This window comes from Anomalospiza imberbis, chromosome 9 (genome assembly GCF_031753505.1).
Source record: "Anomalospiza imberbis isolate Cuckoo-Finch-1a 21T00152 chromosome 9, ASM3175350v1, whole genome shotgun sequence".
NCBI lineage: Eukaryota > Metazoa > Chordata > Aves > Passeriformes > Viduidae > Anomalospiza > Anomalospiza imberbis.
In genome coordinates this window covers 2,492,713-2,519,580 of record NC_089689.1, presented here as the reverse complement: position 1 = coordinate 2,519,580, position 26,868 = coordinate 2,492,713, and the positions used below count along the sequence as shown (strand labels likewise).

At 49.9% G+C, this 26,868-nt stretch overlaps 1 protein-coding gene across 2 annotated transcripts in view; it reads left to right on the top strand.

Moving 5' to 3' along the window:
- The window catches only part of PBX1 (PBX homeobox 1), a 125,481-nt gene that overhangs the window by 82,815 nt on the left and 15,798 nt on the right, over positions 1 to 26,868 (top strand). For both annotated transcript variants that reach the window (XM_068199341.1, XM_068199340.1), the window contains exons 3-6: positions 18,069 to 18,313; positions 21,375 to 21,565; positions 22,888 to 23,023; positions 26,241 to 26,400. In XM_068199341.1, the coding sequence (XP_068055442.1) occupies positions 18,069 to 18,313; positions 21,375 to 21,565; positions 22,888 to 23,023; positions 26,241 to 26,400 (732 nt within the window). The remainder of the gene's footprint in view (positions 1 to 18,068; positions 18,314 to 21,374; positions 21,566 to 22,887; positions 23,024 to 26,240; positions 26,401 to 26,868) is intronic.

Here is a 26,868-nt window from a genome sequence, read left to right as displayed (position 1 = left end):
CTCCGGCGAGCGAGACGAGGAAGCCAGCCGGCGCTCCGGCTGTCAGCTCTGCTCAGCCCGGCTGTCAGGCACGGGGATGCCGAGGCCCTCATTGCTTTAATTGACACCTTCCTCTGGCGTCCCGCGCTCGGCCGTCCCAGTCCCATCCTGGCTTGGGTCTTCCTTCTCCTCTCCAGGAGGAAGCTGGGGTGTGGTCCAGCCCTCTTCCTTGTCGCCGTGCCCCTGGAGCCAAGGCTGGGGGAGAAGTGAGGAGACCAAGACTGGACCTTGATGGGTTCAGCAGGGTGGCCAGCATCCCTCGCGTGACAGTTTTGTGCGTGCTGATCTTCCCAAAGGGTGGAACATCCCCTGAGGATTTCCTTGCCCCTTTCCTTTACCAAGGCATTGCAGAAATGTCTTGTGGCAGCACTCTCAGGTAATTGCTGCCCATGGAAGGACCAGAGCCTGAAGAAGACCCATAGGATCTCTGGTCACGCTTTGCTGATTTGGAGATATCTCATAAGCGAGGTGGAGCAAGGGCTGGTTGCTCTGTGGAGCATATTGTGGCTGTGCTGCAAAACCTTGTGAAGTCCACAGGAGGGGAGGAAAGACGGAGGTGGAGGAGCTGGTAGGATGGCTTCATCCTCCCCAGTCACCTCCAGTGCAGATTGTGCCAGACACACCAGGTTGTGCTGCTGAAGGCCAGGAGAGTTGGCCACTTTCTAGGACAGATGGCCCTGAGGTGCTCATGGTTTGGGGCTGGTGTCCCTTTCCTGGAGGGGACAGCAAAGGCATCTTCTCTTTCCCAAATAAGCAGGAAGCAGCAGAGCTCATGTTCCTTGTGTCAGGAGCTGCAGGCACAGCCTGTGACACTGCTTGAACAGGACAAAGGCTTCCTCTAGAAAGTTGCTGTTTAGGGGGAAGTACCTGTTTGGAAATTGCCACCTCAGAAGCTCCAGGTGCAATGGGTGCATTAGTTCTGGGGAAAATGAGGTGTGCAATGCCTGCAACTGGTGCTTGGACCAACCATGATGGCAGCCACTACTGTCAGGTGTGAATCCTGCCCCATCCTTTTCCATAACTTGACCTCTAGCCAGTGCCCCACGGCTTGCCTACCCTAGACAGCAGACAGATTCCACAGCTGGTCCTTCTGTTGAGTGGAGGCTTCAGAAAGCTTTGCTGGGACCACGGCTGGTCCTGCAAGGAGCAGCCCCAGCTCTTTGCCTGCGCCTGCTGGGAGCCTGCCATGCAGATAAAAGCTGTGCCCCTCTTCCCCACTTGTCCTCCCTGGGGGGGTCTTGTGAGCTGAGGTACCTCCAGCGTTCCTCCCAGGTGGCCAGTGCAGGCAACAGGGAGAGATCTCCTGTGGACTGCTCCGTCTTTGCTCTCTGTATTAAAGTTGGGAGCCCTTTGATGTCTGCTTCTGCAGCTCGGGTTCTGCCAGGAGGCTCAGAACAGCCTGTGTAATTAGCCCAGAAAAATGCCTCTTTCATGTGGGTCGGGGGACCCAAGCAGAGGAGAGATTTCCAAGGGCTTTGTTCTGCTGCAGGGAAATGTTCAGGCTTTGGTGGGTTTCGACAGAGCTCTTCTCGCCCTTCCCTTTTTCTCCCACTGTGGGGTGGAGCTCGGGGTTTTGGCAGGGAAAGCACACGTGGCAAGCTGCTGCTCCGTGGGAGACGGGCCCTTCGGTGCTGGGCTGGAGTTTGGGTACATGCAGAAGCAAGGGATCAGCCAGAGCTGTGCTCCAGCTGGCCCAGGGGAGGAGAAAAAACAACCCAGATATTGCAGGATTTGCTTCCCACAGCTTCAGTTTTCTTCCTTATTTGCCTAAGAAGCACTCAAGGCAGGCGCTGCTCTTCCAAGCCCTGCTGGTCCCTGCCTGCAGGCGTTGCTGCTGCACCAGTGCAGGGGGGTAAATCACGGGGGTGTAAATCAGAGCAGGGTGATCCCTCTCTGGCAGTGGGTTCGTGCTCTTGATCAGCCCTCGAGCTGGTTTTTGCCAGGGCTGGGTGGTGGTTGAGGATGGCAGCTCCATGTTTGCTGTCCTGCCAGGGTGTGGAGAGCCACGGTGGCTGTGCTGTGACTCCAGACATCCTTTCTCACACCAGGAGTTTGCTAAAACATAGGAGACCCTTCAGGGTTGCCTTGGCACAACAGGTTGCAGTTTTCAGCCTCATCTTTTACCTGCCTTTCCCTCTACCCTTAAATCAGTGTCAGCAGACCCGTGGCAAACAGGCCATGGGCTTTCCTCTTGCTTTTGGTGCAGGTGGGGCACCTCACTGCCTCCACCAAACCTTTTAGCCTCATGGATCATCCTGGATGGTCCTGGATCAGGCTAAAAAGCACTTTCCCGCAGGTGCTGCTGCCCTGGATATGCCTTTGTCCCTTTCCTACTTTTTTTTTTCTTTTTTTTTTTTCTTTTTTTTTTTTTTTTTTGATGGAGGCAAATACATTGCTTTTCACACCATTTATGAGACCCGTCCAGGTTGCAGCAGGAGCAGCAAAGAGGGGCCAGAGATGCTCTGGCAGTAAAGGTGATGCCCTCCTGCCCTAGGAGGAGGATTTGTTGGCAAAGTGGTTTTTGGGATCCTGAGGACTTGGCTTGGGAATATTTACCTATATCAAGGTGATAGTGAGGGTGTGCTCTAACCTCCCCGCTGTGACAGGACCTCCCCACTCTAAAAGCAGCAAATAGCACAGACACACTGAAAACTGAGCAGTGAATGGATTTTATTTCCCCCCTGCATTTTCTCCCTTGGGACTTAAAGCAGCCCCAACCCACCTCACCCAAGAAACCCAAAACCAACAGATTTCTCCTCAGACCAGGGCTGTGCCATCTGCTGTGGCTGATTCTCCCATTATTTCTCATGTATCTCTTGCTTAAAGACCTTGTGCCATGTTCCTGCCTAGAAGGGAGCCGTGGGGCCTCCCTGGGGATCCCCCTTCTCTTCCTGGTTCTGATTTCTTTCAGCTTTTACTCGGGGATGAATGGATGCAATGGAGCCCCCTGCACGTGGGGTCCCGGCACCGTGCATGTGAACATCCAGGGTGTGGGTTATATATGGGATTATGGTATTTAGATCACATTAATGAGCATACAGGAGGGCAGGGAAAATGGATCATTTATGGTTATGATCTGGCTACTGTCAAAATAGGGTGTTATTTTGACGGTTGCTTTGTCTTTGCTCTCCGAGCAATAGGAAGATAGTTTCTTAGCAACAAAACTGTGTTCACAAACAACACTGGTGAAAAACAACCCCCCAGAAAGAAAGGAGGCAGCCTCAAAAGCACTGCTCCCTGTGTGTGTCCCCTGGCCACACACCATCCATTAATTAAGTGCAGAATGTCCTACTGGACAGCAGGTGCTTGTCCATGGTCATGGTGTCATGCCGGCACTGCCCTGGTCCCTGCTGGCGTGGGTTGCTTGGGGTGTGATCACGATTCCTTTGGCAGAAGGGTAAACCGAGGCAGCTTGGCAAGAGCCTTACAGGGTGGTCTTTAGGTGATGTGGGAGGGTTTGAGCTTCTGCTGAGTGCTGCTTGCCACGTGGTAGCTAGCCGGCGCTGCCTCGGACCTTTCTTGGGCAAGGTCTTCTCCAGGGTCTTGTCCCTGCATCTCAGATGGATTCCAGAAGGAGGCCGGGAGGGAGCTGCCTGCGAGCCATTTTGGCAGCGGCTCTCCCGTGCAATTTGGAGTGTCTCTCCTTTGAAGGAGGCGCTGGGCCTGGTGTCTGTGCTGACGTTGGAGTCCATGAGAGCAAGCGGTTCCTCCAGCCAAGTATCTGCCAGGCTGTGTCGGGAGAACTTTTATCATTTCTGTCACAGACATCACAACTCGCTTGTCTTACCATACATCTTCCTAAATGTGACAGAATATTCAGCTGTTATTAATTGAATACTCTCTAATTTAACTGCTTAGCAGGACAGAGAGCGACTGGTTTGTCTCAGCACCGAGAGCTGCTGTCAGGCACGCAGGAGGTTTTGGGGTGCAGAGAAGTTATTTGGGGAGTGAAATGGGGCTTTTTTTTTTTTTTTTCTGTACCCCCCCGCAATGCCACCTTGCATGGGACTAATCCTCATCCTGCCAGGGAGGGGCTCCAGCATCTGCTGTGGCTCCTGGTCCTGGGGCATGTGGCCAAGCCCGAGATGGAGATGCTGATGGCATTGCTGCTCCTCCATCCCATCCTGACATTACCATCCAGGGTAGAGAGGAAGGGACATCCTGGGAGCATGGCCAGGAGCTGGTGATGCTCCCTGGGTGCCCAGGATGGAAGAGGGATTTGGACTGGCTTGTCTCAATCTCCATTCAGGTGGGTAAATACCTTCTTCTCTGGAGAGGTGCTGGAAGCAAAGCTCAGTCCTTCAGTGTTCTCCTTGATGGAGTCACATGCCCATCATGGCCTGGCCATCCCCTCAGCCCCTGGCAGATCCCAGTTACAACTCCTTGTCTTCCTCTTCCTTCTCCTTCTTTACATCCATATCCAGAAATGCCAGAGATGTCCTGTATGCAGACTGGATGTCATGTTAGGGTTGCTGAGAAGCTGAGATCCTTTGGAGGATGCAGGAGGCAGCTCTCCTTGCTGTCACCTGGGCAGCAGGTTGGTGGGGGACCATCCCCTCCAGCCTCCCCAGGCCCGTGCCTGCTTGCACACACGTGTGTGTGTCACATCTCTCTGCTGCTCTCCCAGAAAGTTCAAACCCAGAGTCAAGTTTATTGTTTCTATCTCGTTTATTTTAAGTATAGTTTTACACTTTATTATATGCTGTGACATCTTAAATGGAGCCTGTCACTCTATCTTGACTACTGCTAGGGGCTACAGCCACTTACTGTGTCAGGCTTTTCGGCAGCCCTGATTAACGATATCAATGGATCCCAGCACAGGCACAAGCACCAAAATCAAGGGGTGATTTGCATACTCAAATGGTGCAACACATCAAAAGGCTGCAGCCCGTGCAAGTTTTGCACTGGCACAGCCCAGGGATGCACATTCCTGCTGTCCTGTGTATGGGACCTGTACGTGCTGGTAAGGGCTGTGCACACCTAAGTCTATTTATTCAGTGTCTTCAGCCTAAAGGAAAAGCCTTGCCCTTCTCAGCAGGAGTTTTTTCATCTCCCTGGACAACATATCAATTTGGATAAGGAAATGGAATAATATTTTTTTTTCTCGTGTGCCTGTTGGGATATGTCGCAGAATTACCCATGCAAATGCTTTTTTTTTTTTCCCTGAAAGTAACATTTTGTTAGGTTAATTCATGCACTGGAGAAACAAACTTTCTGTTCTTCCAGTCCAATCTCCACTTACAAGTCAGGTTTTTGTAACCCTGTCATTGAAATGCGAGGTAGCCTACAGTAATTTGAATATTTCATTCTGCCGGCTGCTAATGCACTCTGCATTACAGATGGTACTTGCTCCATCCTTCTGGACTGGGTTCAATTATAAATGAAAGTAGGGAGCTGAGATTTGTCTTTTTGTCTGTGCTTAGTTGGAATAACACAATAAAGCTTGATGGGTAAGAATTCCTCAAGCTGCCTCTTCTTTGCCCACGACGTCTCTGGTGTAGCTCTCTTCTCTGATAGTGGATCCCACTTGCCTTTCAAGTCGAGCTTGGAGTATTAGGGTTGGCAGTGGTGGGCTTTTTCACAAGGAATTTTTGGCTCAGACATCCCCTTTTTGGAAGTGCTTAGTTCAGTCCTCTTTCTAGCTGTTTTATTTCCCAGGCTCTGCATCCCCCTGTGTATCCCAGGCCAGGAGTGGTGGTAGGAGAAGCCTTCTTAGGCTGGACAAGGGTTGTGCGTGGCTTTTGGGGTGGTGGGGTCGTCTTCCCTCCCAGTGTGTCCCTCTTGACAGGGTCAGCAACCTGGTCTGCAGCCACAGAGAAGCAAATGGGGATGCAGAACAGCCCTCCTCCATCCCAGGGTTGCTGCCATGGACTCTTCCCAAAGGCCCTAGGAATAAAAGGGCCCCTAGAGATCCAAAGAAAACATTTACCTCTGCTTGGTGATTAACAGAAAGGGGGTTGGAAGCCTCCAGCCCAGCTGCACGGAGGCTCTCTATTACATACAGATGCCTTTTGCAAGCTCCTTGGCCATCCCGGCCGGTAAAAGCAATATTGCTGAGGGAGTCGGAGGAGGTGAGGGCAGGGCTTTCAATTTGGTTTTACATTTACAAGGACCAGATGGCCTCGCTGGAGATGATCTTTGATCTGGGACGCAGCCGGAGTTGGGCAAAGATTTTTTTTTCTTTCTTTCTTTTTTTTTTTTTCTTTTTTTTTTTCTTCTCCCTTTTTAATCTCCTCGCTGGTTCTGGTGGGGCCTCTCCCGCAGGAGCAGGGGGAGCTGCATGTCCATGTGTCTGTCTGGTGGGGTTGGGTGTGAGCCCCCTGTGCCCGTGGGGATGGGTGAGTTGCTGGTGAAGCCCTGAGCGAGGTTGTCCGAGGTTGAAGGCAGAGCTGGATCCCGTTACACCACCACCCCACGGCACGTAACTCTGCGTCAACAGCCTCTTGCATGGAATATAATTAAACACACGCAGGCGCCTCGAAACAGAAATGCCACTAATTGATTATTTTTAATTTTTTTCCCCATTTTTTCTGGCATCTCGCACCCTCCCAGCCACGCGGACTTGTGGGGGCCCTCTCCTCCTGCCTTGCCTTGCCAGTTCTGGGTTTCTTTCTTCCCCCCACATGTTTTGAATGGAGCGGGAGCGAAGGCAGCCGATCCTATTTCACAAGCGCTTGGACTTGCAGCACTCTCCCTCCTGTCCAAACAGATCGTTTACAGAAGGGGCCTCTATTTAAAGAAGGAACTGAACGTTCAGAGCTGTTTTCTGGCCTTAAAACGCTGCCGACCGGCTGTTGCCTCTCAAAGAGTCGGGCTCTGTCTGGCACGCCCGAGGACCGGGTTTGACGCCAGGCTCAGCAGGTCGGCGCAGTGGCGCGAGGGACTGAGCATCGTGCAAAAAATGTGCTCCTTTGTTTGCTGCCATCGTTGGATCGCAGCAGAGTTGGGTTCAGGAGAGCACCTTATCCACGGGAGCTTGGTGGAGTGTCTAGGTTTGGGCAAACCTCGCCTCTCTGGGGTGGTGTGGGTGGGATAAGCTTGGGAAGCAAGTAAACGGAAAAGGAGCATTCAGATAGGTTTTGGTGGGATCTGTGTATGGAGAGAAAGACCCAGAATTGTAGAATCATTGAGGTTGGAAAAGACCTTCAGGATCATCGAGTCCATCTGTTAACCCAGCACTGCCAACTCCACCACTAAACTCTGCCCCTAAGAGCCACATCTGCCTGTCTTCTAAATACCTCCAGGGATGGTGAGTCCACCTTGTGTGTAAGGGAAGTCTTCAAGGAGTTAAAATGAACATGTACTTCTGGAGAGCTGTGCTACTTCAAAACCACTCAGGGGTGACATGAATACAGGCTCCAGGGAGGCTGGGCCTGGTCCTGTCATCTTGGTGTCATCTGTAGCACTGAAAGTGGGTGCCTGAAATTGTCCAGTGGTGAACATGTTGCATGTAAATGAACGCAGCAGGAGCTGGGGGGGGATTTCTGATGGCTTTGGTTGTGGTTGCTTTTCTTGCTTTGCACTTGACCTATAGGTGTATAACTTATTTTCAGATTTTTCATGGAGAAGGCTTTGAATTGCCTGCTGCCATGGCTGGCAAGAGGTGCATGTGTGGAGAGATGGTTTCTAATGCTTCTGGAACAGGAGACCCTGCCTGTCAGGGTTCAGCAGTGTCGCAGAGACCCTGGGCCATGGCTGAACCTCAGAGGAGACTGTGACCCATGGTAGCACTTCTGATCCACTTGTACTCAACAATGGTGGCCATCTCCCCTTGCTGCAAAACCCATCCCTGAGGTTTTACATTGGGTGGAGAATCTTTGTTTCTCCCTTCTCCTTCATTTCCCTCTTGTTGTCATGCGCCAAAAAAACCCCAAGGATGTGCTGCTCCTACAGCCACATCCTTCAAGCACCAGAGAATGAAGCTGCCTTTCAGTGAGCAGGGAGTGGCAAGGGCCACACTCAGCTCCTGTGATGCATCAGAAGGTTGCTGCTGGAAATGGGAAGGTGTTCTGGGCAGAAAACATGCCTGTATGTGGGAAGTGGGGAGTCCCTTGGCAGTGGAGGGACAGGACATGGCCACAGGGCATTCTGCAGTGGGAGCAGTTCCCTGTCTGTCCCCAGCTTTTGTAAAGATGTCTGTTGTGGTTCTGTGCTGCCCACTTTGGGAGAGAGAAAGGGAGGGAAGAGTGTATTCCATGCAATGGCTTGGCTCCAAGACCTGGAAGATCTTTCCTGTACTGCACAAGATGCTGAATCTAGCCCATGGCTAGGCCATCAACTTGGCAGCAGAGTGGCAGCACTCTTGGAGGTGTAATGGGCAGCAGGTACCTTCAGAGTGTTTAGCAAACCTGACACTTGAGTAGGACATTGCCATCTTTGAGCTCCAAGCCAGCTTTCCTTGGGTGGAGTCTCATGGGTCATCTTTTTTGAAGGATGGCAGGAGAAGGGAATCTGAAACACAGCTTTTCAACCCGGGCTTCTGCCAGTCTTTTCACTTCGGACTTTCATGCCCCAGCCACTACGTGCATCGAGCAGCCTTTTGCAGACAGTGTGTCCAGGGAAGATGACCTTTGGAGAGGGAAGCAGGCTGGAAAAGCAGCTTCCTTCTGGGAGAAAACCTCTCTTTGTTTGTTCTCAGGTTTCAGGGCTTTGCCTGGGGCGGTTGAAGTGGGACCCTTGTCCTCAGAGGAGCTCTGGAGGCCCCAGCTTCTCATTAACAGATTCAGCTCATTCAAAGAACCCATTTCTTTTCAGCGAGGAGAATTCATATGCAAAGCACCGCACAGATCCCAGCCCAGCTCAGAGGAGGGGGTTTATGGCTGGACCTGACCTGGGAGCAATCCCATCCTTTGTTTGCTGATTTGTTCCTGCAGGGTTTAGGCAGCCCCAGGTCCACGCCTGGGATGTGGCTCCAGGTGTGAGGAGCGCCAGGTCCTCCTCGTTTCCTTGAGAGAGGACAGTGGCTTACTCTGTCCTCTGTGACCTCTTGGGGCTGCGGTGGGGACTTGGATCCATCTCCCTGACTCCACCAGGAAAAGGTGAAGTCCTGGCATAGGCTATCTTGGAGGGACCGAAGCTTTTCTCCATGGTTTATGCTGCTCCCCCGAGCCAGGTCAGCCTGTGGTCAGTGAGCTGGGTCACATCTGCTCAAATCTGGCCCAGCAGCAGAGCAGCGACGAATGTCACTCTGCTTTCCTTTAACTCCTGCCACTGCTGCTCTGAGCAGCTGGAGGTTGGTCCTGGCTGTGGTGGGGTGGAGGAGGCTGGGTAGAGATGGCCATGCACCATCTCTCCCTTACAGTGCAGTCAGTGCAGCTGGAGAGTTTGAGATATACTGGGTTTGTCCATGCAGAGAAGGGATTGATTCTGATCCAGGGCTGTGACTCGGGCCTGCTAATCCTGCCCTGCTTAGGAAAGGGAGAACTGCTTTGTGAGATCAGAGTGTGGCATTGCTCCAGCCAGCTTCAGCATCGCTCTCCAGCATCAGCCTGCTTCCTCAGACCATGACCTGGCCTGGTGTGGTGCTCAGAGGGGTGGGGAGGGGACCTGTGCATGGCCAAAATTTATCTGTGCTCTTCCAAGGACAGAGTGTGCCACTAAGACAGCGTTGAGCCCCCTGAGCCCAGAGTTTGGCTCTGGGGTGCCGAGTTATTTGCAGTATGTTTTTGGGGGAAGCAGATGTACTTCATTAGGTGGAGTTTGTGAGGGTTTGTGCTTTGTGGGACATGGCAGAGGCAGGCTTGAAGCTGCTCTGAGTGGGAGGGGAGGAAGTGGTTTGTCCACTGGTGGGGTGTTAGGCTCTGGTTGCCTTGTCTTTAATGTGTGGAAGCACTTCCAGGCTGCTTCCTGCTGCTAAAGGCTCTGCTCAGCCATCTGCATGTGGTGCAGAAGGTGCTACCTGTCCCCAAATATCAGCTTTGAAAATTCCAGCTGGGGAGTCTTGCTGCCCAAGCCCACCAGCCTGCAGCAATGAATCCACGTGGAAACATGGATTTTGGCATCAGGACTGCAAGGAGATAAACAGAAAATACTTAAATTTGAACCACAGTCATCCATATCAATAACTGGGTGTGTGGGGCTGGTGTCAGAAGTTTCCATACCAGGCTCAGTCACTGGCCATGGGCTAAGCTGGTCAGCCAGGAGCCAGGATACAGGGAAAGACTGGAAAGATGAACTCATCTGTGTTCATTCAGCTTCCCCACAGAGTCACATTTCACAGAGAATCTGGTTTTCAGTAATCACAGCAACATTGTGCTTTTTTTTTTTTTTTTTTGCTATTTTAGATCATTGTCCACTTTGGGGGGGGGGGAATATTTTTTCCACAGAATATGTTAGTAATAGTTTTCCAGATCTTTTGATCGTTTTACTGCCAGATCCTCACTCGCTGTGGCAACTCATTTGGCATTTGGGATGGGGTTAGGAGAAAACTGGTGCAGATTCTTTGCCAGCACTATGAAATAAGTGTCTCTCTTCTGCAGCTTCCATGGCACATCCAAGCTGCACCCTCCTGAAGTGATGGAGAGCTGCTGCTGGGAGCTGAGAAACTTTCTGGCATGTGCCAAATTCCCTTCTCCTGTTTCCTACACCCCAAAGTTAAGGTTTGAGGGAAATGCAGCTTTTTTTTTTTTTTAATGTTGGATTCAGCAAATAATTTGGACACCTCCAGCCCAGAAAGACAGGAAGTTACTATTTTTCAAAGTTACATTTTTAAAGCAGCTTAATTGGTTTGAAATTTACCCAAATTTTTATTTAAATGAGAAAGAGAGAGAGAGAGGGGAAATTGATAAAATGAAGTGGGAGGATAATTCATTTTTGATTCAGGAAGCATTTTTGATTGATCTGAATTTGAGTTGTGATGCAAGTTTCCAAACTGGTGGTGGGTAGGAGGGATCTGGGGGATGTGCTTCTGTCCTGAGCATCTGATGTTTCTGTTGTTGGCCTTGGCTGAGTCTCCACTTGGGCTTGTTGGCCATGGCTGGAGCTGACCTCCAGGACTACATGGACCATTGCTCTGAACTGATGTGACTTGCTCCTGCCTCTGTGGGAGTATCTCATCACAGTCTTATGGACTGCAGGAACATTTCTCCCCCTTTAAAAGCATCTCTGCTTTGTTTCCAAAGAGCCCTGAAGCACACTCCTGTGGTGGGAAAAGAGGTGGGTTTACAATGATCTGGGGTAGCTTTGCAGTGCTTGTGGGTACAAGCCTCTCTCTTGATTTGTTGCTGGTGTTTTTGGTTTATTTTATGGCTTCACACCGTGAAAATTGGTGACAGAAATGGCCCGTCGGTTTCACAGAGTTCCTCCTTTTGCTGGGAAATAAATAAAATAAGTAGATGCACAAAAAGCCTTTTCACCAGCTGAATTTTTCCATGCCTCATCTCACGGCAGCCTGTTTTGGAAAATTTGAGCAAAAATCTGTTCATCCATTTGTAAGTTTTGGAAAGGTTGAAGTGTGATGGGGAACTTTAATGTCAATTGTAAGAAAAAAAACCCATGAGCTTCTCTTAATTCCTGCTCCCTGGAAGGGCGTGTGTCTGTGTATTTAGAAATTCCAGCTTCTGTTTATGTTGGAAATAGGTAATTACATTTTGACCTTGATTTTCTCAGTGGCTTTACGTAAACATGGTGAATATATTCGACCAAGGTTTAAAACTCCTGTGATTACTTGACATTGAAGTGCTCCACCTTTGTTACAAAGACTGTGATTCCTATTGAAGGGGGACACTGTGTGCTTTGCCAAGAAGGGATTTCTGTTGTGTCCCGTGGGCCTTTGACCTGGCAGGGTGAAGACCCCGCTAGGGGTGCTTCAGTAACCTCCACGAAGCTCTGGGAGTTCATTTCTTCTGAGCATTGGATATTGAAGGCAACTTTGTGTTTAAAGAGAGCACTGTGAGGGTGGTGAGGCCCTGGCACAGGCTGGACAGGGCTTGGAACAACCTGAGGTGGTAGAAGATGTCCCTCCCTATAGCAGGGGGTTGGAATGAGATGATCTTTAAGATCTTTTCTAACGTAAACCATTCAGGATTCTGTGGTAGGATCCAAGACTCTGGATTTGCCTTGCTGTGGGGGATTTGATGTTTCAGAAGAAAGTAGGCTGCAAGTACACTTGGATAGGAGAAAAACCCAAGAGGTTGGTGCATGGAGTCTGGCAACTTCTCTGCACAGAGAAAGTTTGGGAAGAGCAAGTCAAGCCTATGACATCATGGATCAGCCAAGGAAGCAAACCCCAGTTCTCCTGACTTGGTTGTGACTGCACATAAGGAAGGTGCAGCCCATGATCGTGTAATTGTCCTCAAATATGAGGCAGGTGGGAGTATCCTTGTCCCACATTTAGTCTTCTGATCCTCAGCTTTCACCAATGTAGTCTCAGGCTCGAGGGAATATTGAGATAGGCTTAAAGTAAGGTGATGAGGTTACTGGTTTTGTTAGGAGAGGCATTTGCTGGCATCGCAGCTGTCCCTGTGTTTGCTGGCTTTTGTTTAAACCTGGAGCTGTAAAAAAAAAAATGTTTTAAAAAAACTAACGTTTTCCAGTGAGCTTGTGTGACTCAGGAAGCTGGGTCTCCCCAAGCAAATGTTGCTGATCCTAAACCCCAAAAAGCTGGAAGAGAGCTGATGTCCCAGGTGTGTTTCAAAGCTGGGCTGTTTGCTGCATGGATGTGTGCAGGAGTTTTGGCGTTCCCAGGGAGAAGCTGCCATGTCTTCCTTGTCTGTACCACCCTCAGGGGCAGCCACTGTTCTAGGAAAGGATTTGGGCTACACCTTGATGTCTGGGTTGGGTGTTGTTGGGGCAAATGAGTGCCTTGGTTTGGGAGGAGGCATCTCACCCACTTGAGGTGGTATGAGAGCAGCCAGAAGTGCTCCACCAGCAATGGACACCTCTGGTTTCCCCATGAGAAAGTGACACCTAAGGCCCCCTCGCAGCCTGACAAGAGGAATTGTCTGTCCACCTCTCCCAAAACTCCGTTGTTGGGTGGGTTGTTCCCACCTCCCAGTACATCTCAGGCACAGTGGAGGCAGGAAAAGAAAACCCTTCTGAAAATCACAACGTAATTACTCCCATCTGCTCCGGCACTGCTTCCCATTTCTGCCTGCCAGGATGCTTGTCTCCGATGCTAAGTAGCACATTATTTTCGATAAGTTGCAATCATTTACTTGAAATCTCCTTCTCCTTTAAAATGTCCCCCTGGAAAGGCAATTCAGCGAGTTGGGAATGGGCAGAAACAACCATGATAAAACCCATCCAGAAGCAGCCGAGCTGGGGCGGGAGGACGAGCGCTCCTCCCGAACTCATTAAAACCACCCAGCGGGTTCCTTTGTAGGCTGGGTTTGTTTAAGTGCCCAGCCACCAGATCCAGCCCTTGGCCGGTGGTGTCAGCAAATGGGGCTGCAGAGGAACTGCCACCTCGTGTTGTCAGAATTCACACAGAATCACTGGGTTGGAAGGGACCTTCAAGATCGAGTCCAACCCAGCCCCAACACCTGAACTGAACCCTGGCACCCAGTGCCACATCCAGGCTTTGGTAAACACATCCAGGGATGGTGACTGCACCACCTCCCCGGGCAGCCACCCCAGAACTTTATCACTCTTTCTGTCAAAAACTTCTTCCTAATTTCCAGCCTGTATTTCCCTCGGTGCAGCTCGAGGCTGTGTGCTCTGGTTCTGTCAGGGCTGCCTGGGGAAAGAGCCCAACCCCACCTGAGCACAGCCACCTTTCAGGAGCTGTAGAGAGTGATAAGGTCAGAGGGAATCTTAACCGGGCAGTCACAGAAATTCTGCAGGACTGTGCTTTTGACTGCTGAAGTCAGCAGAGAAGGAGCCACGCTGGCTCTGGGACTGATTCCTTCATCGTCACAACCTGGATTGGCATCATGTCCCACCACCACACCCATTGTGAGGGGCTATATGGAGTCTGGCCCTGCTTCCCACATCTCCTCAGCTTGAAGACACTGACCACCAGGATAAATTGCCCTTTCTAGAAGAAAGATGGAGCTGGAAGGTCCTTTGCTGTTGTTACTGCTGAGCCACAGTGTCCTGCTTTGCTTCTGCCGTCTCCCCCAGCGTGTTTGATTGCCTTCTTCATGTAGTTCTGTCTCTGTTGCCTGCACTCCTCTAATTTGGAGGGTTTGGAAGGGGTGGAGAGGAAAGAGTTGCTAAGTGGAAGTATTTTGGTGTGGCCTTGGAAAAGAGAGATGACTATGTGCTCAGCTCCTGTGCTTTGCAGATTCCTTTGGAAAAATGCTCCCAGAAAAATGGAGTAAATAAGGTAGGGGATGGTGGCATGAATACCAGAGGAGTCTGGTGCCCTCCTTTGCGGATTTCTTAGGTGTCTTCACAGCCCCAGGCCATCCCCAGAGTGGTGTCTGTTCCAGAGGTGTCTGGCAAGTGCTCTTTCTCCTGCCCTGGCTGTACCTCAGATTGCATGACCTGAGGGAACAGCAGGCACAGGTGCCAACCTGTGGGGACATGTGGGGTGCTGACTGCTCATCTCATGTGAGCATGGAGCTGGCTGCTTTGCAGGTGCTCCTTGGAGACGTTGTGGGAAGCATCTTGGAGCATCTGGAAGCTTTGGTGGCTCAAGGCACTTTCCATCCTGTGTCCCTGAATCACAGGGCAGGCATAGAGCCAAGGAGCTGGTTTTGGCTTTGTCTTCTCACCTTCTCCTCTGAGATCAATCCTGCCACCCCTTCCCATGTCCTGCTCTACAGCCACGCCACGGAGCCAGCCCAGACCTGGGCTGTGTGGATGTCCTCTGAACCCTGTGGCTCTGATCCTTCCTCAAAAAGGGAGAAAAGGAGCAAATGTGGGAGCTGGGAGCCATTTTCCAGCTGCTGGAATGGGTCTCTGTGACCCTGGTGGTGACCATGCCTGGACCACAGGCTGGTGGCTCCATGGTCCCTGGGTGCTCCTGCTGCTGCCATCAGGGATGGTGACCCTGTGACCATGAGCCATGTTCCAGCTGGGCACGTGCCTGGGGTTTATTTTTAAAACACACCTATATACACACATATATCTATATGTGTACATATATATATATATATATATGTTAATTTTTAATTTTTTTTGGTGTTGTGTGTATACATTTACATCTAAAAATGCATTTTGATCAGTAGGGGACCTGGGCGAGGGCTGAGCACCATCTAGTGGCAAGCACCACAGCTCCAGAGGCTGCCGAGCCAGCAGGAAATCAGCCAAGGACAGAAAGTCTTGCAGGAATTCTCCTCCCCCCACGGCTGCCAATCGCTGTCTTTCTTTTTGTTTTTCCTTTTTCCCCCCTCTTTCTTTAATCGGGAGCAGCAAATGGGAGTCCTGAGGATGCCTGGGTGCCTACATGCCTGTAGCCCTTTGGACCACTGAGGACCATTCTGCTTCATTTATTCTGTTTTAATTTGGTGGGAGAGCAGGGTTCTTTTGCCACCAGCTGCCTGGGCGCTACAGACTGGGTGCTGCCAAACCCATCCCAAACTCCTCATCCCATCACAGGGAGCAGTTTGGAGGGTGGCAGCTGCCAAGGAGCCCAACATCCCAGGCATCCTGGCAGGAGGTGTGTCAGAGCTGGGTCCAGCACTGGGAAGATAAAAAAGGAGCTTTTAAATAATCATTTTGTCTTCTCCTCGGCTGAGCACAGCCTTTCAGGGATAAATAAGCAGCATCAGTCCTGCTTAGACACATTGGCCTTTCCATTTATTTACTCCCAGGCTGAGTGAGCAGCCAAGCCCAGGCTGGGTTCAGGTCTCTGCTGTGGGGGACACATCTCCTCCATCGGGTGCTGGTCTGTGCGTGTGGCACAGGAATAAAGCTCCCAGGAATACACAGCACTTTTCATCAGGAAGCAGCTCTCTAAACATAAACTAATTAATCACTCGTGCCTACCTGTCAGGTCAATGATTCCTGGGATTTTTAATCTAAAAATATTTCCCTTTTGAAATCCAGATGCGCCTGTTTTGGCAACTGCGCTTTTGATTTGTTTATTTGAGGTGTTTTTTAATATTTTTTTTAACCTGTGTTGCTTTCCTTTTGTATTTGGGCTTTTGATGTGCTTTAATTGACTGAATTTTTTTTTTTTTTTTTGTCCTGGAAGAATAGGAATATATTCTTTTTATTTGCATGGCAAGTCTCTCTCCCTGCTGCATCCTGTCAACTTTCCTCTTCTCTTTTTAAGGGATTTGGCTAATTTTGCCTCATATTTCAGTTTATGGACCATAGACCCCAAACCATTTTCTTGATGAAATCTGTCCTCTCCCCTTGGATCTATTTATCATGGCTGGGTGCCATGGGAAGCCTCCCATGGTGGGGGGAGATGTGGTCCTGTCTCCTGAGGGCTCAGCTTCAAATTTGGCACTCTGCCTTCATTCCTCCATATAGAAATGATCCTCCCTAGCGTGGAATTATTTATTTGCAGTTCCAGTTTTAGTGTTCTTGGGCTTTTTTCTGCCCACCTTCCCACCTTTGTTGACAGTGCATATTTTAATAATAAAAAATGCCAATAAAGGCATGAATAACTGATCCAAATGTATGAATAAAGTAAAATTAAATGAATGAGTGAAATGTCCTGAAAATAGTAATTTCAGTAGGCTTTGAGGCTTTTTAGAAAAGCTCTTTTTAGTCTTAACCAAACCTCTCAACAGGGTCTTTTACTTCAATTTTATACTGATAATAGCTGTATCTTTAACTTATTGCAGAGTGGGGAAGACCATACCCGGTGGTTGCTGGGGTTTTTTAGCTGCTGCGATTTTATTTCTTGTTGCTAACGGATCTTCCCCTCCTTTTTTATTTTAAATGACAGGAATAATCACTTGCTCTTGTTTGTGCCATGGATTGGGAGGGGGTCAAATTCATCTCAGGTGTCAGCGGGCACGGCTTTATCAAAATCCACTCAACATTTCCCAGCTCTGGATGTGCAAAGAATGTGTGCTCATGGGGTGTGTGTGCTCAGAGTCCCTGTGCCAGATGAGATGGGGAAATACGATTGTTTTCCCTTGGGAAATGCCTTTTTTTATTCGCTCATCAAGGATTTATTTTCTTTATGTCGTTTATTATGCAGCTCTCTGTGTGTGCATGTGGAAATCTCACGTTATCGTTCCGTGTTTGAACACAGACCTTAGAGGGGGACACGGGGGGGCACATAGGGCACCTCCATTTTTCAGACATGGGATATCCCAAGCTGTTGGGGTGCTCGCATGTGTTTTTCCAGGAAAGCCCTCACAGGAGAACTTTTACTTGGAGCAGTAATTTAGACAGGGAGCACAAAGATGGGAGGAAGATTCTCTTTTTGAAAAGTCGTTTTGGGGGGATTGATTGATCGTTGCTCCTTTTCTCAGCATGGTTTAGACATCAGTGGAACGACTGGATTCTTAAATAAAAGGCATTTTTCCAAGAATAAAATGTATTTCATACATGTTTTTGACATGTTCCCAGTTTGTAGCTAAAAGCATGGACTTCAGGCCCTCTCCACAGTCCGTATTTCAAGACGTGGAAACCAAGGCACAGCTGCCCCGGGCTCTGTGCGTCTTTCTCTGCCATCTGGGGTTGATGTAGATGACATGTTGGGTGACATGAGAGGACCCCTGAGCGAGATGGAATCAGGGCTGCAGACTTCCACCTTCCCATCTCATGCTTGAGTCTGGATATGGTCCCTATCGCTCCTGGCAGCAAGCATGGGTACATTTATTGGGTTTTTTTTGGTTGCTGTTGCTAGGAGTTTTGCTGCTTGTTCGAGCAGAAAGTGTGGCTTTGTGGGTTAGCTCTGTGGTGAGCTCACTGCCAGTTCTGCCCTACTTCTGTCCTGCGGGAAGGAGGGGAAGAAGCAGGGAGAGGAGCAGGGAGCTGGAATGCCCCTGGAAGCCAAGTAGTGACGAGTGAATCCAAGCTTGGTGCTGAGTACTTGCAGCATCAGGATGCCTGTTGGGGAACCTGTTGGGAAGGGACAAAACCCCTGCTGATGGGGTCAGTCCAACTTGGGACGAGCCTCCCTGAGTTAAGCCCCGGGTGTGACTCAGGCTTTCCTGTCCCCATTGTGTCTCCTGCAGTGCTGAGCATCCGAGGGGCGCAGGAGGAGGAGCCCACGGACCCCCAGCTGATGAGGTTAGACAACATGCTCCTGGCCGAGGGGGTGGCGGGCCCCGAAAAAGGAGGGGGCTCGGCCGCCGCTGCCGCCGCCGCCGCCGCGTCCGGAGGAGCCGGCTCCGACAACTCGGTGGAGCACTCCGACTACAGAGCCAAACTCTCCCAGATCAGACAGATCTACCACACGGAGCTGGAGAAGTACGAGCAGGTAACAGGCTCCTTCGTGGTGGTGGTGGTGGTGGTGGTGGTGGTGGTGCTCGTGGGCTGGTGGGAGCAGAGCGGGAGAGCGTGGATCTGCACAGCCTGGATCACTACTGACATCTGTTGTTAGGAGTGTACGGGCAAAAGGCTCTGGGTGCTGGAGTGACAACTTGCTTTTTTAGGGTTGGCAGGGTTGGGGTTTTATGCTGGGATGTGGCATGAGGATAGTCTTAGCATGGGTTCCCCCTTGGATTTTCACTTTTCCCTCCTTCCCTGATAACTTACCCAGAATTGGCCCTGTGAAGGAAAAGGTCTCTCTGATATTCTGGCCTCAGCGATGACAGCTGTCCAAGCAAGACTTGTATCAGAATCTTCCTTGAATATATTTTCTCCTTGAAAATCTCTTTCCAGGAAAAAAAAAAAAAGTCTTTTTTCTCGTAGTAAAATACTCAAAAGAAAAACTACTTGAGTCGTGAACACAGCTATTGGTAACACTAACAATTTCATGAAGAGCTTTGCAGGACAGTGCTCAAAAACAGTTCCTTTCAAGTGCTTCCAGATGTTTTGTAGACCTCCCTTGGCCACTGTGCACCTTGCCCTTGTGGTTTCTTCTCCAAGGTTATGGTTTATGGATGTGAGCAAGATGTCACCTCTTTGGGTTCAGGGCAAGCTCCACTGCCAGGGGCCCAGTGGGCTTTCAGATCTCTGGTTTAGATCCAGTAAAAGCCTAATTTTTACCTGGCTAAAAGGATGTGTGGTAGGGCTGGGGGGTGTCTCATCCCCATGACCACGTTGGCCAAGCTGAGGGAAGGGTTAGAGCTGGAGTCAGGGTGGCCAGGCAGGGCTCTGGTAGTGGAGCAGCCAAGCACAGTCTTGCCATGAGAGGCATTTTGGCAGGCAGGGAGCAGGCAGAGGGCTGCTTGGAAGGATGACCTTTGGTGGCTCTCCTCAGCCCTTGCTGTCACTCCCTTGAGGCACACAGATGGGGAGGAGCCTCAGCCATCCCACACGGGTGGGAGTGGAGAGCACATCAGGGATCATCTTTCAGGCTGAAGAGGGGTAGAGAGGCCTTGTGTCCTCTGCTACCCAGGGCTAGGGAGAGGCCCTTGGCACAGGCTTCAGGGAAGGACCTTCTGCTTCTCCCTCCCCTTGGGCGGGGGTTTTGTTTGTTTGATGTTCTGATTCTGGTTTTGCTTCTCTTTGGCTCCTCAAAGAGACACCCAGGTGAGAGAAGCCTTTATCCAGGCCCACAGGGTGAGATGGGCCACATTTTTTCCTTCTCACAACCCACTGACAGAGTTTGGTTTTGCCACTGAGTGGCTTTGCAAGTGGCTGTGCTGGTCCACATCTCTGGTACCATCTCTGGTACTATCACCCACATTCCTGCAACACCAGGGCCCATGGTTTTTTCCACTTCTTTCCCACTCTCTCCAGTCCAGCTGTTGGGAGCTCAGACCATGGCTTCTCAGTCTGGCTGCTGCTGGGTCAGCACAGCAATCAGTGGTGATTTTGCCTTTAATGCTCTTTATTTCATGCTAAGAGGAGATGTTCTGAAATTGCTGGGGTGTCTGAGAGCTCTGATAGCCAGCACTCATCCTGGGAGATGGGAGTCAGCAGCTGGAGCTGGCCTTGGGAATGTCTCCTTGTTGGGTCTGAGCCATGGTGGGAATTCAGCTTGGAAGGGTGGGGTAAGACACCGCAAGTCAAGCCCATGTCACCAGTCCACAAATCCAGTGTTTCTTTCCCCTGCCAGCCCCTTTTTCCCCGTCATGGCATGGGAGCTGCAGACACTGTCCCCATAGCAGCCACCCACATCCCAGGAGCACCAATGGCTTCTCCAGCCATCACTGTCCACTGGTTTTTGGGCCTTGGTTCTGGGAATCAGAGGATCCCATCATGCCAGTGAGGTGCTCATGGGGATGAGGAAGAGGGAAGTGGCCTTGATCTGCCCTCAAAATCCCCCCCTTGTCCCCTGGTTCCTCTCGCTGCCCTGTCCTCAAGGCACAGCATGGGGACAGCAGGAGCAGCCAGACAGTGCTGTGCCAGCAGCAAACTAATTGGGATTGTTACCTGCTTGCCCTTATTTGTCAGGGCTCCTGCCTCACTCAGGCTTTAATTATTATCCTTATTTACTTCTTACCTGGTGTGCCAAGAGCACGGAGCAAGGCCATTTCTCTCTGGGAGCTGGTCCTGTGAAGCACAAGGGGCTCTGCAGAACACATGGTGGGGCTGTAGGAGGAGGGGCAGAGGGTCAAAAGGTGCATGGTCCTCCTCAGATAAATCTATAGGTCCTCCAGTCACAACCAGCAAAACAGTGGCTGGGACTTCTTCATGCTTTTTGTGAATCCTAGGGTTTCATCTGCCCCAGCTCCATCCATGATCCCCCTGAGAGCAATGAAATCAGCTACTGTCTTTCCTAGCATGTTTGTTGGTAGTCTCTCATGCCCTGTGCTTGGCAGACCAGGGAAATTTTTCTCTCCCTGATGTCTATTTCTGGCTAGAAACAGAGGCCAGACAAAGTTTAAAGGATAAAAGTGGACATATTTAGTGGAGGGCCTTCAGGTACATGAAGGGCAGGTGAAGCCTCCCCAAGGGGCTACACCCAAAATGGACAATGTCATGAGTTTATCAGACAGATACAAGTTTGGTCTCTTTGCATATCAGGGGTTAATTCTCCAACTACAGCTTCAGGTAATGAAGTCAGATACCCGCAGTTTTCTACCCCCCCAGTTCAGTATTGTTTATCCTTTTTGGGGCCTGAGGCAGAGGGTGTCCTTGGATCTCAGGCCTAGGAGGATTGTTTTGTCTGACCAAAACGTGAAGAGAGTTAACTAACTTCTATATGAAGTTCAGAGTTATACACTAATGCAGTACAGGATCTGAAAAGCACAAAAGCTGAAATCTTAAGGCATCATCCCCTGAGCGCCAGCACGTTCTTGCTCTGAGCCTGCTCTGAAAAGCCCTGCACTCACATCTCCTCCCATAGCCACTCTGCCTGAGCCCCATCCTCGACACCACCGAATGACCTTCCCATCCTGGGGTTCCTTTTGCTTTTCCTGCCATCCCAGGCGTGCAACGAGTTCACCACCCACGTGATGAACCTGCTGCGCGAGCAGAGCCGGACCCGGCCCATCTCGCCCAAGGAGATCGAGCGGATGGTGAGCATCATCCACCGCAAGTTCAGCTCCATCCAGATGCAGCTGAAGCAGAGCACGTGCGAAGCCGTCATGATCCTGCGCTCGCGGTTTCTGGACGCACGGTGAGTCCACGCCCCACCAAACCTTTCAGCGCTGTCCCTCGGGTCCAGGAGGTTCGTTGGGCAGGTTTGCTGGTTCTGGAGTAAACTGAGGGCCTGTGGATATTCTCAGTTCAGTCAGAGAGAAAAGAGAAAGATTTCTGCCAGGCTAAGCCCGGGAAAAAGTCTGGGAGGAATGTAAACCATCTGTTACCTTGTTTTCTGTTCATATTGTTTATAGATATGTTCTGCCACACTGACCTAAGTCCAGTGTACCAATGGGTGAAATGTTTTTACTTTAAGACCAATGAAATTAGTCTTCACGATGTGTTCTATGAAAGAGAGGCGTACTTTGAATAAACACTCATTCTTTGCCTTCTGAAGATGGAGTCTCTTCATTCCCGTTCCTGCCTCAACAGCGACAAGAGCCCAGGTCTTGAGGCAGAGGGGTTTTTTGCCCTTTTTTTGCCATGGTTTAGTTGAGGTGTTAGGGCATGGGTTGGATTTGATGATCTTGAAAGGTCTCTTCCAACCCGGTCATTCTGTGAATTCTTTATCCCTTAGTTGTCTGTGGCTCAGCAGGGGAGGGGACTGCAATTCAAACCATCCATTGGTGAGGCTCCCAGTACCTTGAGAATTGCACATCCTGGTTTTGCTGTGGCAGAAGGAAATCCTGTGGCATATTGCAGCAAGCCTCTGTGGTGAAAACATGCACTTCAGTCAGGGAGGAAAGTTTATCCTCCGGGCTATCCTGCCCCCCCTAGATTCCCATTCTTTTCCCACTGTTTTTATTGTCCCAGATTTTCAAATTGCTGTAAAATTATTTCATTTCCCAAGCTGGTTAGGTGCAGACTGCAGCTTGGGCTGTAGCTTGCTATTGGGAGGAGAGGCAGCTACACCAGGGGTACAAGGAAAGAGATAGCAGACAGGTAATAATGCCTAGGTGTGAATGGAACAGACTTCCCCAAGGATATATCCAGCTGTGCTTCCTCAGCACAGAGATTTGCAGAGTAGCACTGTCTTTGGTCATGACAGCCAGGTGTCAGGAGTCACCTTCCCAGGTGGAGGAGCTGGATGCCAGTTTTCAGACTCTGCTGTGAGCTGGAGGATACAGTGATAAATTTGAGATGGAGATTTGCTTGCTTTGAAAGGTGCTGAGAGAGCAGTCACCAGCAAGGGGCAGATCAGAAGCTTCCTGGCCATGAGTCTTGCACTCCATGCAAGCAGAGGGGGGAGGGAGGAAAGTGGGAAACTCAAGAGTATCTAAAATTGCATTCTGTTTTTGGATCCCTGGTGCTCATTCCCTTTCCTTTTCCTTTTATTTCCCATTCTTTCTTCACATGAAGGCGGAAGAGACGAAACTTCAACAAGCAAGCCACGGAAATCCTGAATGAGTATTTCTATTCCCATCTCAGCAACCCTTATCCCAGTGAGGAAGCCAAAGAAGAGCTAGCCAAGAAATGTGGCATCACAGTCTCACAGGTGAGACAACTCAAAGCCTGGACCAGTGGGAAACCTCAGCATGGGGAAGGGTATTCCAGACTTCAGACCAGTCAGCCATGTCCAGTGTTGAGCATTTAATTATTAAATCAGTTTAGTGCAAGTTAGTGAGAGTGGGTGGGAGTGCAGATGGCACTTGCAGATTGAAGCCATGGATGGAAAAGGAAAGTCTGAGAATGGATTTAGGAGGTATGAAGGCTCCATGGAGCAATGGCTGTGTGTGCAGACAAGGTGCTGACGACACAGAAATGATGTGGCAGCAGCACCTAGAGGGGCAGAGTCTCCTCAAGGAATTAGTGCTGGCCTGGCCTGCAAGAAGAGCTTGTTTGATCTGAAGGTAATTTCTTCAGGGGATTAAAAGCAGTAGGAAGAAGGCTCCATGGAGCAATGGCTGTGTGTGCAGACAAGGTGCTGACGACACAGAAATGATGTGGCAGCAGCACCTAGAGGGGCAGAGTCTCCTCAAGGAATTAGTGCTGGCCTGGCCTGCAAGAAGAGCTTGTTTGATCTGAAGGTAATTTCTTCAGGGGATTAAAAGCAGTAGGAAGAGTTGTGCAGGTTTTGCTTGATAAGTTTGAATGGACAAGTCCAGGTGGGAAGGATCTGGGTGCAACAGTTAACAGTTTGTGCTCAGTGAGGGTGGGATTTCTCAGGGTCATTTCTCTCAGTCATTACCCTTGTGCTGCAGAACATGACATCTCCCTGACTTGCACATCCCTCAGAACGTGGGGGTTAGTAACGACAAAATGAATTATTTCCATATGTTCAAGGAAGCCACATAGTTCCTGGAGTCTGTAGCTTTGACCTGGGAGCTGCTGTTATTTGTGAGCAGCGCAGTCAGCCCTTCAAATGTTCAGCCATACATTGCTCAGGCCTGCCCTTCTTTATTTCCTCTCTTTTTGGAGCAGGCTGTGTGATTGAGAGCCAGTCTTTGTGGCCTGTGGTAGGCTTTGTCCTCACGTGAGCTTAGCAGCCCCTCTAGGCTCCCATGGCATTCCCTGTCTTGGGCTGCTTCCCAGCCCCAGGCACGTGCCTGCTCGTCACTTGAGTGAACTGCAGACAGCAGTAGCATCTGGTGTCCTTGTGGGAGCGTGTCTGCCTTCAGCAGGAGCAGCAGCATCCAGGGGTAGGTGTCATCACCGTGCTGAGTGCCTGCTGAGTGACTCCAGTTGCCTTCCCTGGGCTGGAAGACCCAAACGTTGCTTCTTCCCAGAGTTACTTACAGGAGACAGCACATATTGGCTTAAGTAAAGCTCCAGCTGTCCCAGTGCTTCCCCTCTCACTTCTAATTCATCTGTTCACACTTACAACTTCTCCTGTGCAAAGACAAAATGCCCAGGAGAGGTGCTGTGCTTAGGAGGTGGTTTTGAACATGCTGTATCAAGGCTGCTTTGTGCCTGTCTCCAGGATCTGCCTCCCTTCTTCATCCAAGTAAGGCAGAAACAAACACACACCCGGGTCTGCTTTTGCTGAGACCAAGTACAGGTCCCATGAATGTGTGCAAGTCATGAGCACAGTTGATCAGAACTCAGAGTCTGACCAGGTTCGGCGGGTGCTTCACAGATTTTAAAATGCAGATAGGTTGTGGTGGCTTTGTATTCCAACCTCCTGCTCTGTGGTGCTCAGAGTTCACCCAGGATGTGAAGCCAGAAGAGCAGTCATGAGGAGATGTCCATGTGGAAAGATCATGAAGGAGCACATTGTCATTACTGAGAAAGCTGGGCCAAGAGATGGAATGGAGCTCCTAGCCAACAGCACCAGCTCCTGGTGGTGTCATCAAAATGTTTGCTCCCAGATCTGGGCTGGGTTCTGATCTGAGTCTCCACAGGTTATATTTTCTCTTTACTGCTCCTCAGGGTTGGATACCTGTAGCTGAGTAGCCATTCAATTGTGGATGAAGCCACTTCTGTGTGGAAGCTGCTGGATGCTCTAATAAGCACTGCAGATAGAAAGCAGCACAGGAATAAAAGCTTATGGGTTTCAGTGATCCACACCAAGCCCAAGCTTTCCCTAAGATAAGGAAAAAATCATGGGCTTCAAAGGATGAACATCCATTATTGTATTCTGTGTCTTTGGCTCTTGCTCAATTTATTTGGAAGAAGGAGCAGTGATGTACTTGCTCACCAGCAAGCAAAGGGAGAATGTCCTTGGAATCTCACTGAAGGGGTTGGTCTTACTAGCTCAAGATTGCAGCTCCAAGAAATTCTAGGAGTGTTGGAACTTTCTGGGAGAGCTGCAGCATCTTCCTCATTTGCCCATTCCCTTTACCTGATAAGCTCTCTCAGACAAAGTCAGTAGTGGCTGGAAGCTGTCTTCTGCTTAGAGACCTGCACATAGGAAGACATTACCCTGATTCTCTGTTCACTGCTGATGAAGAAGAAGCTGAGAGCTGCTTCTCAAGCTGTAGGGTTGAATCTTTCCCATGCCTTCTCTGAAATAGTTCAGTGTGAGATAGTGCCCACGAGTGAACAGGAATATCATCAGCATGTCTCTGGGCAAACACACTGGAAACATCTTCCACCCCTCCCCAAGGCACACACTTCTTTCCTGGGATGAAAGTTAGGTTTTAGGACAAATCCTATGCTCCTTCTCCATCCTTCCCCTGAAGTTCCTGAGGTTCATGAAGTGGCTCATACTAAGCCTTGCAAAGCCGAGCTCAGCCGGATGAAGAGCATCCACTTCTGGCTTTGTGCCCTGTTTCCCCTCAGATGGATCAAAAGAGAGCTTTGTTGATACTGAGGCAATTTTGTGTGTCAGCCAGGCCCCAGTCAATTCTCTGAGTGTTCTCCCTCAAAGCCATGCTGGTAATCAGGGCATGTATCCCATCAAAGGGATACTGAGGAGGAGGCAATAAAAATGACACGTACCTGTTCTCAAATTGTGCAAATTTGGGGTCATTTGACTTTGTCATGTTTTTTTTTAATCCATCTTAAGATTTTTATGGGGTGGGTCTAGTGGTTCCTATGGAGCATCCCATTTAGAGCAGAACTAGCTACACCCATACAAACCCAGTGCTCCCAAGGCGTTGTCATCACCTTTCCTGGGCTTGGTGTGGCACACACGAGTGGAAGGTGCTAAGAAAACCTGGGGGAAAAGAATCTGCACTGCTTAACCTGAACTAATCCACCTTCCTCACCCAGGTGCACTTGGCAGAGCTGAAACCTTAACTGGTCCTTGTCTTCTCTTGAACTCGCTCTAGGTATCAAACTGGTTTGGAAATAAGAGAATCCGGTACAAGAAGAACATAGGTAAATTTCAAGAGGAGGCCAATATTTATGCTGCCAAAACGGCTGTCACGGCTACCAATGTGTCAGCCCATGGAAGCCAGGCTAACTCACCCTCAACTCCCAATTCAGCTGGTTAGTTTTTATTTTTCTTTTATTTTGGGTTGTTAGTGTTCGGGTTTTTGTTCGTTCTCCCCTCTCCCTCTAGTCTCTCTCTTGTTTTCTCCTTTTGGTTATTTCAGCATTTATTCTCTGGGTCTGGTTTGCTCACTTTTGTGGTCTTAAAAAAAACAAAAGGGGAAACAGGTTTGATTTGTTGGGTTTTTTGGGGAGGTGGGTTGCTTTATTTTCTTTGCTTTTTTTCTCCCTATTTTCTTCTTTTTTCCCCTCTTCCCCTTCCCTGTTCTGTTTTTTGTTGGAAAAAAGAATGTGATCAGACCTTGTGACTGGTGGTGTTGTGGTGGGGGTTATATGCATGGGTGGTAAACACAAAACCAGAAAAGTGGTCCACGAGGTGTTGCTGGGATTGCTTGCACTTTGTGGGGAGAAAAAAAGTAATAGAAAAGTTATTGTGTAATGATTTTATTTCACTGGGGCTGAAAG